Raw genomic sequence first — 13,755 nt, 5'->3', positions numbered from 1 at the left:
ATCTAGATATCTATAAAAACCGTATTATCTCAGACACTTGCATTCTCCCCTCTCTCTCTCTCTCTCTCTCTCTCACACTCTATATATATAGTTAAACGAGAAGATAAAAAAAAAAATCATCGTAGATAGGCAGATACCCAAGGCGCGTCAAAAGCCGAAAAAAGTCCGCGCCACAACGTACTCTTGTCTCTGTGGCGCAATCGGCTAGCGCGTTCGACTGTTAATCGAGAGGTTGGAAGTTCGAGCCTTCCCAGGGACGGGAATTCTTTTTCCTTTCTTGTTCTTCAATTCTATGTCTTTCCTATGGAGTTCGGCAGTTCGAGAGGGGAACAAGACTGGGGGAAGAGTCATGCAAGTTTTTTAACTGCGTATTTTATTGCCGCACTAACTGATACAATAGCACATTCAGGAAGTCGCCTCAATGACACTCAATTGGGATCAAATATACAGACTACTTTTTGAAATGCAGGGTGTTACCATCCGCAGAAACACTTGAAATCCAGTAATTCACAGCGATAGAAGCCAAGCGACGTTGCAAGAAATCGATTCTGGTTGCCTTGCAGTACCAGCAGCGTGGCAACCTTTACATCTGCTACATGGAACAGATCTTCAAGCTTAGCCCGACCGATTGGCAGTGCTAACGTTATGTTGGAAGAACCAGTGGAAAGAAGGTATGAGGGCTTTGCTCACAATCTTGGTCTTTCCGCTGCGAGATGGCCTTGAGACCCAAGTTCGAATTATGGTGGCAGCGGAAGCTACCCTACCTACCGATGTATTTGTCTGCTCCATATATTTTTGAGCTTTGTCTTTACACGCAACCTCTGAACGCTGATCAGTGCAGTACAGATGAGAACACTCTGCAAGCCACGTCAGGTCAGGAGCAGCACGATCAAGAAATATTCCGCTACGTGGTGAAGGGCGTGGCGCAGCTCATTATAAACCTTGACACACCAGAGATGCCAACGACAACAGACAGACCTCACCTGGACGACGACGTCATGTCGCATCTCGGGGACATTTCGGGATAAATTCGCAGCGGTGTGTGCGTGGAATCGTGGAATCGTCGTAGATTGATTGTTCCCACTGCTGTGTGGGCCGCGGCCCGCAATCTTAGATTAGAGTTGGGACCAAAGCATTCGATGAAGATCTGCTAGAGCAGCTAAAACCGATCTGGAAAATACTCACGCAAATCTTTTTCTTGTATTGCAAGTTACTCTTTTCGGACATCTCTGCAGCAGAGACTGTTGAACTGTTCTTAAATGTGTCTGCGGAACTGCCGCTGACTTGGACATCATCGACGATCGAAGGGCCCTTTTCGAGATTGGTCCGTGCTAATATCGACCCAGGTTGCAGATGCATGCGGCGTCGATCTTTAGTTCTTTACTGCGTACAATAGTGTTATAATACAGTGTGGATCCGTGGGTATATTTCGAAGTTTCTTATAGGAATTTAGCCCTATTGTGGAAAATGTTTGCGAGGGATTTCTCCATGGAATTGTACAGAACGGTGGAGACAGATGCGACTGTTCACTGTGCAGTGTGCACAATACGTAATCCCACGAGGTCAGCCGCAAGCCTGGCTCTGCCGTGTCTTGACTCGAGAATTTCGGCATTGGCATTGACAGTCCTGTGTACGTATTCAGGAAGAGGTCATGCACGGTTTACTTGTTCGAAATTCATCTGAGACTCATTCTTGGCGATTATGGTCAGAACGAGGGTAATATCGCTGATATTATATTGAAATCGCCCCATTTTCTGGTGTTCTTTATTTGAGGGACAAGATGCGAAGATAGCTGCATAAACCCTAATATATATACATGATCGGAGCACCGGATACGTGTGTTTTGAGCAAAACAGATATTTTATGTATCCATGTTTGACCTTTTCTTTTGTAGTAGCAGTAGATTTATTATACCTAACCTAAAATTTCGGAATTGTTTAGAAGTTGGAAATGCTAATATATGTAGAAAAATCACCATTTTACTCGTCCGCTCAATGTATAAATGAAGTAAGCCCAAAATATATTGCATACGATACTAAGCATATATATACTTTAGAACAGAACACGGAACCAGACAAACACAGCCGCTATCCAGGGAGAGCAAAAGGAAAAGAGAAAGATTAACTTCCATCATTCAGCTGCTACCTGTCGAGCCAGAAACGAATATAACGACTCAGGATCCCATCTTCGATGATCCGCGGGCGTCGATCCCTGAGCGTGACGCTGTCTCTCTCCACCTTTTCTGTGACGAATTGCTCAGGGTATCTGCGGACTCCTCTCTTCTTGTCGGCGCTTGCGGGGCTGTACATTGCCTCATAGTGTCCCACCAGCTTGACCGCGGGGTTTACTCGCTCTTCGCAGCGCTTTTGACTCTCGCGCATCATGGAGATCCACGTGTCGAAGGATACAGTCTTGAATGTGATTCCAGCGCGGCGAAGCTCGGTTAGGAGTGAAGTCCAGGTAAAGCTGTAGGGGTTACAGATGTTGTAGACCGAGTCGTCGACGAAGGTCGTAGTCGGGAAATCGCCATTGCCATTAGTCTCCGATGTGGGTGTTGAAGCAGATCGTTGAGAGCATGTCTTCGCAAGGTCAAGTATGGTCGATGCGAGAGTGTCGACAGGGAGCCATGAGCATGCGCACTGCAAGTCCGGTAGTGTTCTCAAGGTCAATGCGGATCGCAGCATCAGTGGTACTGCTTCCGATTCGTTCCAGATCCCCTTTCTCGAGTCGCCTGAAATCTGCCCGATCCGTAGAGAGTAGGCTCTCGCTCCTGATTTCCTAGCATTGCTAACGATGTGCTCTCCGACCAACTTGGAACGTCCATAACCCATATCCAACGAGCTGGCCAGCTCTTTCATGGGTTGTTCTTCCACAATCGTCGTCGGTGGAAGACCCAACACAGTTGAAATAGAGGAGCAGAATAACAGGACAGCGGGGGCAGGGAGATTAACGGAGAGGGAGAACTGGATCAGATTGTACAAGCCTTTTATGTGCGTCTCGAAGTTGAGAAGGGGTAGATTGAAGTTGACAGGCCAGGCAGTGTGTATGATGAGAGAGACACAATCTTGCATTTCTCGCAGCGTCTCTGCCTCAAGGCCAAAGTAAGGCTCATCGAGGGCGCTTTTAAATGCAATTATCTTTTTTGTCTGGGCCTGTGAGATGTTGAGGCCACGTTGCTGTAGGGCTTCCAGCAAGGCTTCTTTGGGATGTTCTCTTCTTGTGAGGCAATATATGACGGAGATATCATCTTCCTGAAGAAGGTGGGAAAGCGTATGTGCTCCTAGCGATCCGGTGGCTCCGGTAAGAATCTACAACTGTTAGCTGAGTGTGTCTTGTATAGATAAGGTGTTAATCTTACCACTCCCTTCCCGTTTGTCACGCTCGCTGGATGGGGGACATGTTTTCGAAAAGCCGAGTACTTTTCGATGAGACTTGGCATCAGCGATAGTTCGTCTTCTGCATGTCTTTCTTTTCCTGTCTGAAGAGAGTGGATGTGTTCGGCTAGGCGGCATATGTTGCCCGTCTCAAAGATCACATTCAGGCTCAATTTTTTGCTTCCGAGCTTGAAATACCTAAGAACCAAGCGTCGTAGATGGAGAGCCTTTAAGCTGTCCACACCCATAGCGAAAAAGCCAGATTCTGGACTGGGGATCGAGAGCCCTAGTTCTTTCTGGCAGACCTTCATCAAATGGGCCTCCGTCGCAGGAATATCCAGCTCCAGCGTGCCATCGCTTCTCTCGACCTTGGCATAGAGATCCTCAATAACGCCCGAGAACTGGCTATAAACCTGTGCCCGTATTAATGATCCTTTGTCCGTCATAGGGTACCTAGCAGTGAGCGGTAAGATAGCAATCATCTCGCGCGTAATCTGAGAAAACTGTTCGGCTCGCGAATTCGCTTCTTCCACAGTAGACCAGATCGAACAAAGGAATTCCTCATCAGAGAGATTGTTGGAGGCCTCCGAACGGAATATAAGAAGACCCGGTGCAGTTTTATTGACGCCCACCATGACGGCTTCCCGGACAAGAGGATGCTGCTTGATGCGACCCTCTATCGGCAGTGGAAGGACCTTCTCTCCATTTACCAGAGTGATGCGGTCGTCCAATCTGGTGATATATTTCCACCTGTCCGGTAAGGTAGGATGTGGCGCGAATACGTCTCTCGAGTGATAGGAGCCAGGCGGGTCATCAGAATTGCTGGTAGTCAATGCTGGATGCCCGGACAGATAGACCGATTCATATAGACCGTCACCTATTGGCTTCATCCATATGAATGGCCGAATATTATCGAAGAAAAACACATAATTCCATGCGGTGTCACCTTCCGGACGCGATATAGATTCGGCAACGAAGCCAGCTTCTGATCTTCATTAGATGTTAGTTACTTGCATTTAATTACAGCATGGAGCGGAATGAAGGGAACATACGAACCAAAGGCGGCTGCGAACTTCACCCCTTCCTGCACAAGCTTGTCTCCCAACTCATCGGGGCATGCTGCCCCGCCATAAGTGACCATCTTGCATTTCCTCAACGCCTCAATCCCGCGGGGGTTCTCGGCTAGCAGCTGAAGGACGTAGGGGACAGTACTAACTGACTCCGGCTGGGAAGCCTCGAGAGCGGTAACCAGGGAATCGGACGTCAAAGGCAAGGAAGCGTTCCACATAAATGCCGTTTTACGCCTCCACATTGCCTGAAACGCGGTGGAGAGGCCATGTAGGTGGTACCAGGGGAGCGAATTGAAAGACGTAAAACCAGGTCCTCTCAGGGGATGGGTCATCAACGCCTTGTGGGTGAGATAGATAGGCTTTGGTGTGCCTGTGGATCCGGATGAATGGAGGACGAGAGCAATCTTCTCCCTCTGGGCCTTGTTGTCCCGATTCCACTGCAGAGGATGACCACTGTTCTCACACGGGCTGTCGTAGGCAGATCTGGACAGAAGAGACTGAGACGAGACATGCTTCAACTGTAAGATTCCTTCAATTGTCGAGCGGATGTTTGGCGTTTGACCGTAGAGAATGGTATTACATTTTGCGGTCTCGAGCAACGACACACACGCGGCCGCCGAGAGACGTGGAGAAAGCATCATCACCGTGTACCCGAGTCTGCTCAAGGCAAAGAAGGTGATGACCATATCCAGGTCGGACAGAGTGAGGAGAGCAACAATTGACTCGTCATTGTGAGATGCCTTCAGCAAGTCAACATATGCTTATCTTCACAAATCACAGAAGATGAGAAATATACGTACCGGTGCAAACCCACGCTCCATCAAGCAGCGGACGGCCTGGTCGACAAGACGATCCAGGTCACAACCGCTGAAGTACTCATAGTTGGCGGCATTGTCTTCACCTCTGGGATAGGCCAGGATGGGCACCTGAACGTCATCCGCAGCTCTTAGACGGATCAAGTCGTCCAACACGTCCGGGCGGCCGAGACGCTGTACCAACTGCTCAATAGTAACATCTCGATGAGAGCTCCCCGATGCTTCATGTCCCTGGTGCAGTCCCATTTTTGAGAATTGAACAAGAATTGGAAACCGCAAAACGATGAGAGCTGAATGCTCCGTACTAAACGGGACCAAGAGGCTCAGATGACGCGGACCAGGTGATTAAATACCCTCTTCCCAGACCCATCATCGATTGAGACAAGGAACAGCTCACCACTGTGTTTCCAACTACGTGTGGGTTACATCGATGCCATCCGGACGAAGTGGGAATCCATGTTCGTTTTCGATAACTCCATTGTCACTAACAAAGACGTCGGGAACATGGAGCAACTTCCTTCTTGGGGATAGAAAGCTCGCTTATAGATATTTAATGGTAATTTTAGAGGTTACCATCTGCTATTGTATGCTTGGAGAGATTGATCCACAATGGATTCTATTTCCGGCTAGAGGGGACTCCCAGTTCTGTTTGCTCTGTTCCCCAGTCTCCGACTACCGAGCACAGACTCTCAGTAAGCTAAAAGAACAAGCGTCATGCATGAAAGCAGGATGGAAGTATATTGATCGCACCGTGGAAGGACGTCATGGGAAATCGGAGAAAATTGTATGCGGCATCATGGCACACCGAGCACAACAGCCGATATAGAAGCCGGATCGGCGATCGATGCAGCGGGTCCTCTTCCCAAGAAATACAATGGTCCGCTTCGGGCCGTCGTGGCCTCCACTTGGACCCCTACAGGGCTGGAATCTGCGAGCAATCAGCGATGATGAGAGGCTGCAGCAACGATTCTGTAACGAACTTGGACCTTGGGTATTCTGCCTACTGGCAGAAAATCCAGAACATGCTTCAAAACATTTACATTTCGGTGAGTACTTCCCCATGTAACATTTCTTCCGTTGCATCCAAGGATAGTGGTTAACGTTACGTTTTACAAGCCCTGAAATTCGGAAATACCCCCCCCCCCCCCGGAATATGAAATAAATGGCACGAAGAAATAACTTCTACCATCAAGGGAATGTGCTTTCTAGCTCTTCAACCCTTTCGGTTAACTCGATCACATATGCGGAAAGGCTGCTCCGTCTAGTGGTGGATCTTGCTCTACCAAGGCACGCACACAGGGGACAACAACGACACCGGGGTTACTCCACGACGCCTTGGAGATGTCTTAGGAAGGTCAGGGGAGACCCAGCACCAGGGTTTGCCTCATTCTCATACACATGACTTGTGGAGATGGCAAGTATCTCAACAAAAGCGCATGCGGAGAGGATGTTGGAGCAAAAGTCCTCAGGTTGGATTAGGCTCGCAGGGTTATGGTGCGGAATGTGACACGACCCGACTGTTTGGGACCGAATTATTGAGATCTCGCATCCGTGGATACCTCTCTTAAACTAGCGTCCTGATAGTTCGAATTCCACGCTCGGGGCGCCACAGGATCGTCCCGGCGCGCCACAGCTGTGGCCTGGGAATGCACTGTCCAGTATCTCATCCAACCTCCATTCTCCAGAACAGTGCCAGAAAAAACCTGTTCGAATTCTCAACTTCCCAAAGAGAACAGCATGTCTTATATTGGGGCGATATGGTGGACGGAAACGTCATTCCTGGAAGAGATCTATCACAGGGGGATTTCCGATGGTCTACGTTAGGTCAAGATAACTGATCACGGAGTTCGAGCCTTTGCAAGGGTCTTCGGTAGTATAGACATTAATCCAAAACGGGAAGTTGATTATGGTCTGGGAACAAATATGGAACAGATGGTGAGCGCCTACATCCACATCAATTCTCAACGGCTTTCAACGATCTACCCCAGAATCTGGCTGTGCGCCCCGCATGCTCGCTAACAACCCTAGGATCTTCGCCCCGAGTCGTTCACTAAAAGCCCCATGCTAAACCCATCCCATGAAGCATAGACTGTTTACGAGAGCCCTAGCCACCTCGCCAAACAAGAATATATCCCCCGAGATCCTCAAATCGGAAAAGGCACGCATTCCTAAACTAACCCAACAGTTTGGACTACCAGGAACATGCAAAGAGGACAGGCAAGTGTCGACCTGTTCATCACCCGCGACCTGAATGAGAAAAAGATGCAAGCAGGCTCGATTGTAATAACCAGACATTGCAAAGGCCACCTGAATTCTTTGTCTACGGCACCTGACAGTCTTCCAGTGAGCTGTAGGACCGGCCCAGACTTGATCGGCAATGTTGAATGTGTCGAGGCATAGACAGAAGTTTGCCCTGTTAACATAGCAGACAATATGCTATGAATCTCGGCAAGTCTCTACATGGGTATCCCAGACGAGTGCATGGTACGCGATACGCACAGGATAGGCGAAGTCCACGGCAAGCGTCAGGTCGGCGGCCAGCGTATCTCTGTTCCCGAACATCTGTAATGTTCCCAAAATCTTGAAGCGATCAGAATTGCTACTCCGTCGCCCGGAATGCCTGGGGTTTCTTGCGTCCGTCTAACTATTCTAATGATCGTGCTACTTGTTTGTAGTCCTCGTGAAAGGGTGCGACTCCCATACCACCTAGTCATGAATGTATGGGCTTGAACTACAGACTTCGCTCTGGTTCCGAGGCTGGGATTGGAAGAGGAGCCCTTGGGGTGGAGACGAGTAGAGTGTTCAGGCCAGCGATTTCGATTCCTGTCTGTTCGTAGCCACCCAATTTTCGGTTCTTGATGCACCTCTGAGACATTCAGGCTGCCTGCTTCTCTGTAATGAGACTGAACCGAAGCGGAAGCTAACTGGGACCATGACATACATGCTGATCCGGAAGCATCTTATCGATTGCGGGTCTCGAGCAGGCCTCCCCCGAGTTCCGATGTTAAGATAGCGACAGCGAAGATCCCGACTCGGCTTATTGTTGCACAGCAGCAGCTCCACCACGGGTACTCCACCACCTGTAAGTACATCATGCCGCATTGTGTCCAGGTCCAACAGCTACAGGAAACTACGCAATTCCTGAGCAAGCCTACGTGTTCGCCGATCAGCATCAACCAGCTGTTTTCAGCTGCACAAGCACATCTATATACATACACAGCAAAAGCCATGTACTGTACTGCACCGCATATATTAGCTGCCTCTTCCCCATGGCTGGCCTTGAGTCTCTCCAGACAAACCAGATCTCTTTCGCATAACAGAGAAAAATGGCACCCATTCAACGATCCAGTCTTCCAAGCTCTTCGCGAGATATCCTCTCCCTCGCAGAGACCGTCAGACAAGCAGCTGTGGATCACTGCTCAGCGTATCTCGACCCTCAAACACGATTTAAACTGCTCGCCGCTATCAAGGACCTGCAGCATGCTGTCGAGACTCCAACGGACACAATACTGAGGCTTATTTACCAGGTTGGTGTCCTCGATCTTAGCGTCCGATATTGAAATGGATGAATATGTACAAGTACATACTAATACTATGATCCATATAGCCACCCCAGAACGCATCTCTCAGAATTGCCGTCGAATTGGGTGTTTTCTCCATCCTCACAGAGCACGCACATGAGGAAAAACCTGGGATTAGTGCGGCGGAGCTGGCAGCACGGACAGGAGCTGACAAAACGCTCATCGGTAAGAAGATCCAGCGAGTTCCGAGTTCAATCCATACATACGTTTCATACATTTATTTGAATAACTAAATCCTAACTTCGACTCACTGAAGTCCGTTTGATGCGGGTCATGACGGCATTGGGCCTTTGCGCCAGTTCCGAGAGCGAGGTATACCGTGCGAATGAAAAGACGGTCGTTATGACTCAGCCCATAGGTAAAGACGGCATTAGTTGCATGTATGTGAAATTTCTTCTATCCAATCATCCCCCTAAGGGTCCCAGAAGCTATAGTCAGCTGGCTGACTTCAATTGCCATTGTCCAGTTACGACCTCACCGTCCCCACCCTCGCAAAGCTGCCTGAGTACCTCCGCGTCCATAACTATGCAAACCCTCAGGACTACGCGAAATCGCCCATGCAGTGGGCGGTTGGCATGAGCCAGTTCGAGTGGCTGGCCCAGGACCAGAGGAAACAATCCCGGTTTAATTTATACATGTCTAGTCGACGGGAGGGTAAGCCGAGCTGGTTCGAGGCCTATCCTATGGACCGCGTGCTTGACGGGGCCATTATGCACGAAGATGCCGTTCTGCTCGTCGATGTCGGCGGGAACCACGGCCACGACCTGCAGAGATTCCACGACAGGTATCCGGATGTTCCAGGCCGGTTGATACTGCAAGATCTGCCGAGCGTGGTTAACTCAGGTCCCCGGTTGAAGGGGATCGAGGCCATGGGATATAGTTTCTTCAGTCCACAGCCTGTTAAAGGTCAGTCTTCTCCATACGTCCCTGCACGACTGTGTGTACACTGATTGATGGATCATCCGTTCAGGAGCCCGAGCCTACACCTTCCGCGCTATCTTCCACGACTGGCCAGACGATATCTGCCGAACGATCCTAAGGAACACGGCCAGTGCCATGGCACCTAGCTACTCCAAGATCATCATTATCGACTTCGTCCTCCCAGATGTGGGTACGCCGCTGATGCAGGCATCGATGGACATTCAGATGATGAGTATTGGGGCTGGTGTGGAGAGGTCAGAGAGTCAGTGGAGGGAGTTGCTTGATTCAGCGGGGCTGGAAATCACCGGAATCTGGAGTACTGGTCCAGGGATGGAGGCAATTATTGAAGCGATTCCGGCGCACAGTGAAGTGTAGAGATAAGTGGTTAGTTAAAAATTGTTGTTTGTTCTCCCAAATTCAATATACATTTTCTACAGTTACCTGGATCTCCTTACAATGCCTTTCTTCCACACAATATATCCTGTTTACTATCTGCAGTTTGGTCGTTGGCTGGAACCTCTTATTCGGTTGTGACGGAAGCTGATCCGCATCTTTGTACATGTTCTTTCTGGAATACCAACTAGCAATGCCAGGTTGAGCACGTTGTTCCGTAGTACTGATCTTTCGCCAGTTTAGAGGATAATGGATACCAGATACAGATAGGGTGCCTTGGATATAGTGCTATATCAGCCCCTTATGCTATTCTGCTCTGCTTGGCTGGCTTCGGGGCGAATTCGAGGCCTTGGTAGAAACCACCAGAATTTCCGAAAACGGTGTACACAACAGACTGAAACTTCTCCCATCAAATCCAACACCGCCGATAACAGCAATACTGGGCGATGAAAAAAAAAAAAAAAAAAAAAAACGCCGTTCCTGAGAAGTATGAAGTATGAGGCATGCGCCGAGAACATCTTCCCTTTCCTTTGCCTGTATAACCCGTCATGGGACACGCTGGGGCATGCAATGTGGGAGTGTACGGCAGAGATATATCTCAATAAAAATAGCTGCTGGATCTCGAGCGTCCGTCTTCTTCCATCTTCTTTGATACCACTTTCCACGGAAGCCCCCTCTGCATGACAGTGGTCTACTTACGAGACGACGGCAGGGATGAGGTCGCCGTTGAGGTGAATCTAGGGATGCCACAGCGACGGTCGCCCTCCTTCGCTTACAGACACGGTCCTGGTTCCAGATCATCCTGGTCAACGCCATCTGCTTTTGCTGCCCTGGCGTAAGTTGTTTGCTCTCTTCGCCCCTCTACGCGATGTACTTCTCACGCTGCTCCAGATGTACAATGCCCTCACTGGCCGCGGGGTTCTGGCCATATCGACCCTACCGTCGCCGCCAACGCGAATGTCGCTCTGCTCTCAGCGACGGCGGCCACTGCATTCTTTGTCGTCGGGCCCATTTTCGACAGGATAGGCCCCAGAGCCTCTCTACTGCTGGGGGGGGGGTGGACGTACCCGCTGTGTTCAGCCAGCTTCTGCTTCAACAGTACGTGCCGCATGGTGCTATGATACATCCAAGGGATCGACATCCATCGGGCGTACAGACTAACTCGCGACGTAGGGACGTCAAACGGCGCCTTCGTCGTCGCCTCGGGTGCTATCCTGGGCGTCAGTGCAGCCTTCCTATGGGTGTCGCAGGGCGCCATCATGATGACCTATGTCCCTGAGGCCCAGAAAGGGCGCGCCATCGCCGTGTTCTGGACTATCTTTAACCTCGGCGGCGGGGTGGGATCACTCTCCAGCTTCGGACTCAACTACCGCTCCTTTAGCGCGACTGTCTCGGACACCACCTACATTGCGCTGCCCGTCATCATGGCTGTCTGGTGGCTTCTGAGCATATTCATCTGCCCTCCCTCTGCCGTGCGCGGTACCTAGCTACATAAGACGCCCAAGAAGAAAAAGAACTGGAAGTCCACGGCCCTCCAAACCGTCGAGACCTTGTCTGATTGGAGAGTACACTGCATGCTACCACTGTTCTTCTGTGCCAATGTCTTCTACTCGTACCAGCAGGATGTCGTCAACGGCATGACGTTCAACATCCGCACCCAATCACTGAACGGTGCGCTATACTACATGGCACAGATGGTCGCTGGTCTTCTCATCCGTCCGCTTCTCGACCTGCCCATGCTTAACCGTCAGCAGCGCGCCCGACTCGGTTGGCTTTTCCTTTTCGTCAGTGGCATGGCCGTGGGGCGGCGGATATGCGTTCGAGAAGTGGTCCAGCAGGCGTCTTGCCCAGGGAATCAAGCAGGATATTGACTTTATCGAAGGGAAGACGTCCGCAGGACCTATGTTCCTGTACATCTTTTACGGCGCTTACAACGCCTACTGGCAATCCTTCTGCTATTGGTTGACCAGGGCGCAGTCGAACTCACTGGCGGTCTCTGCGATCCTGGTGGGCGCATATAAGACCTTCCAGAGCGCTGACGCTATGGCGTGGCGGGTGAATGCGCTCCATACACAATCAACCACCCAGTTCGCGATGGTCTGGGGCCTGCGCTTGGGTGCACGCGCAGTTGCTGTTCCTTCTGTGTTAGCCATCAATCTGATGAGCGATCAAGATGCAATGGTAGCCATGGATCAGCATGAAGAATGCTCCAAAACGCAGAGCCCAGATGCCGTGGTGACATTGTCAAGGTCAACTAAGAAACAGTAGATCTTTTGCCATTTACGTGATTGTGACAATTGTGCTAATGTACAATACTGTATATACTCTGTACTCTACTATGTATACATAATACATGCCGACATGTGATAAGTACCGCTCGGCATAGTTTGTTATGGTCCATGATCCATCAAGATCAGGTAGAAGCATCCACTCAATGATTTATAGTCTTTGTCACCACATGAGCTGCAATTTTTATACTGTAGTATATACAGCAGTGCCCCTGGCAAGGGGAAAACATGAGGCGAAGGCGCGCCATTGAAGATGCAGAATGGAGACAAATAATAGAGGCAAGAAGCCTGATAGTAGGGGACTTTAACGCACACCGCCCTCTATGGAACCCACAGGCAGGGGCCCGCACAAATGCAGGGCCACTGGAAGCCCTAATTGATGCATATAACCTCCATATCAACAATGCTCTGGACATACCAACTAGGCCTAAATCAACCCCAGGGGTGTCAATTATTGACTTGAGCCTGACCACCTCTGAGTTGGGGCCTCTAGAGGCATGGTTTGTGGATCAAGACCACCCTACAGGCTCTGACCATGAAGTGATAGTTATGAAATGGAGCCCTTTGCGAAAGGACCCCAGAGAACCCTCTAAGGAGATCACTGGCTGGCAGATTCAGGCCCTGCAGGCAGATACAGAGGCACTAAACCAAGCCACTCAGGCCTGGCAAACTCAGGCAACTGGCAGACAGCCCCTAACTGACACCTGCACCGAGGGGGATGTAGTAGAGGAAGCCACATGGATTCAGAACACCTTGACAACTATACTCAACCAGCATGCCAAGCCAATCCGGGTATCTCCTGCCTCAAAGCGATGGTGGGGGACAGAGGTCAAGCAGGCCCGGGGGACCTATGCCCAAGCCAGGCGGGCATGGCAGGCAGGAGCTATAGCAGAGGGGGAGCTTTGGGAGGCCCGGAACTTCTACTATAGAACTATACGGCGGATGAAGAGGGTGTGCTGGGAGACATTCTTAATGGGCCCTGAGGGGGAGGATCCTGGAAGTCAACTGGGCCCAGCAGATACTGCCCGGTGCTGGCAGGCACTGCGGTATACTGCCCCAAAGGCTACCAGTACAACCCCAGCACTCCGAGGCCCCCAGGGGCAGGTGGCCACCACTATTAGTGAGAAGGAAGCTCTAATCCGGGAGGTGGCATTCCCACCTGCTCCCAGGGGGAGCCCCCAAGAAGACCTGCCCCAAGGAACCTGGCATACCCAACTCAGGGAGGAGATAGTGCAACAGGCCCTGTTTAGCCAAGCTGTCCAGAAAGCCGCAGGGGTTGACAAGCTTAATTTTAGAGCCCTGCGCCTTCTTTG

At 50.4% G+C, this 13,755-nt stretch overlaps 3 protein-coding genes and 1 non-coding gene across 4 annotated transcripts; 3 read left to right on the top strand and 1 right to left on the bottom strand.

Moving 5' to 3' along the window:
* Positions 1 to 185: 185 nt before the first annotated feature.
* VTN00DRAFT_t137 lies at positions 186 to 259 on the top strand. The gene has a single exon. It is a non-coding gene; the product is annotated as a tRNA-Asn (tRNA).
* A 1,882-nt stretch (positions 260 to 2,141) lies between these two features.
* On the bottom strand, positions 2,142 to 5,505 carry VTN00DRAFT_6602 (uncharacterized protein; the record flags this gene model as incomplete). Its single annotated transcript, XM_069433257.1, has 4 exons — positions 2,142 to 3,308; positions 3,359 to 4,364; positions 4,427 to 5,184; positions 5,245 to 5,505. The coding sequence occupies 4 exons, from the start codon at positions 5,503 to 5,505 to the stop codon at positions 2,142 to 2,144; spliced, it is 3,192 nt and encodes a 1,063-aa protein (XP_069286656.1).
* Positions 5,506 to 8,585: 3,080 nt separating this feature from the next.
* Positions 8,586 to 12,422, top strand: VTN00DRAFT_6601 (uncharacterized protein; the record flags this gene model as incomplete). The annotated part of the gene is made up of 10 exons (XM_069433256.1): positions 8,586 to 8,786; positions 8,867 to 9,005; positions 9,097 to 9,220; positions 9,307 to 9,746; positions 9,811 to 10,023; positions 10,933 to 10,989; positions 11,046 to 11,252; positions 11,328 to 11,584; positions 11,642 to 11,900; positions 11,944 to 12,422. The coding sequence occupies 10 exons, from the start codon at positions 8,586 to 8,588 to the stop codon at positions 12,420 to 12,422; spliced, it is 2,376 nt and encodes a 791-aa protein (XP_069286655.1).
* Positions 12,423 to 12,670: 248 nt separating this feature from the next.
* VTN00DRAFT_6600 (uncharacterized protein) lies at positions 12,671 to 13,673 on the top strand (the record flags this gene model as incomplete). The annotated part of the gene is made up of 2 exons (XM_069433255.1): positions 12,671 to 13,562; positions 13,612 to 13,673. 2 exons carry the CDS (start codon positions 12,671 to 12,673, stop codon positions 13,671 to 13,673), a joined length of 954 nt encoding a protein of 317 aa, XP_069286654.1.
* Positions 13,674 to 13,755: the final 82 nt, after the last annotated feature.

The sequence above is a fragment of the Thermoascus crustaceus genome (genome assembly GCF_041956765.1).
Source record: "Thermoascus crustaceus strain CBS 181.67 unplaced genomic scaffold VTN00scaffold_4, whole genome shotgun sequence".
Taxonomy (NCBI): domain Eukaryota; kingdom Fungi; phylum Ascomycota; class Eurotiomycetes; order Eurotiales; family Thermoascaceae; genus Thermoascus; species Thermoascus crustaceus.
Note: the sequence above shows the minus strand (reverse complement) of the source record. Positions and strands in the feature narration are given on the sequence as shown.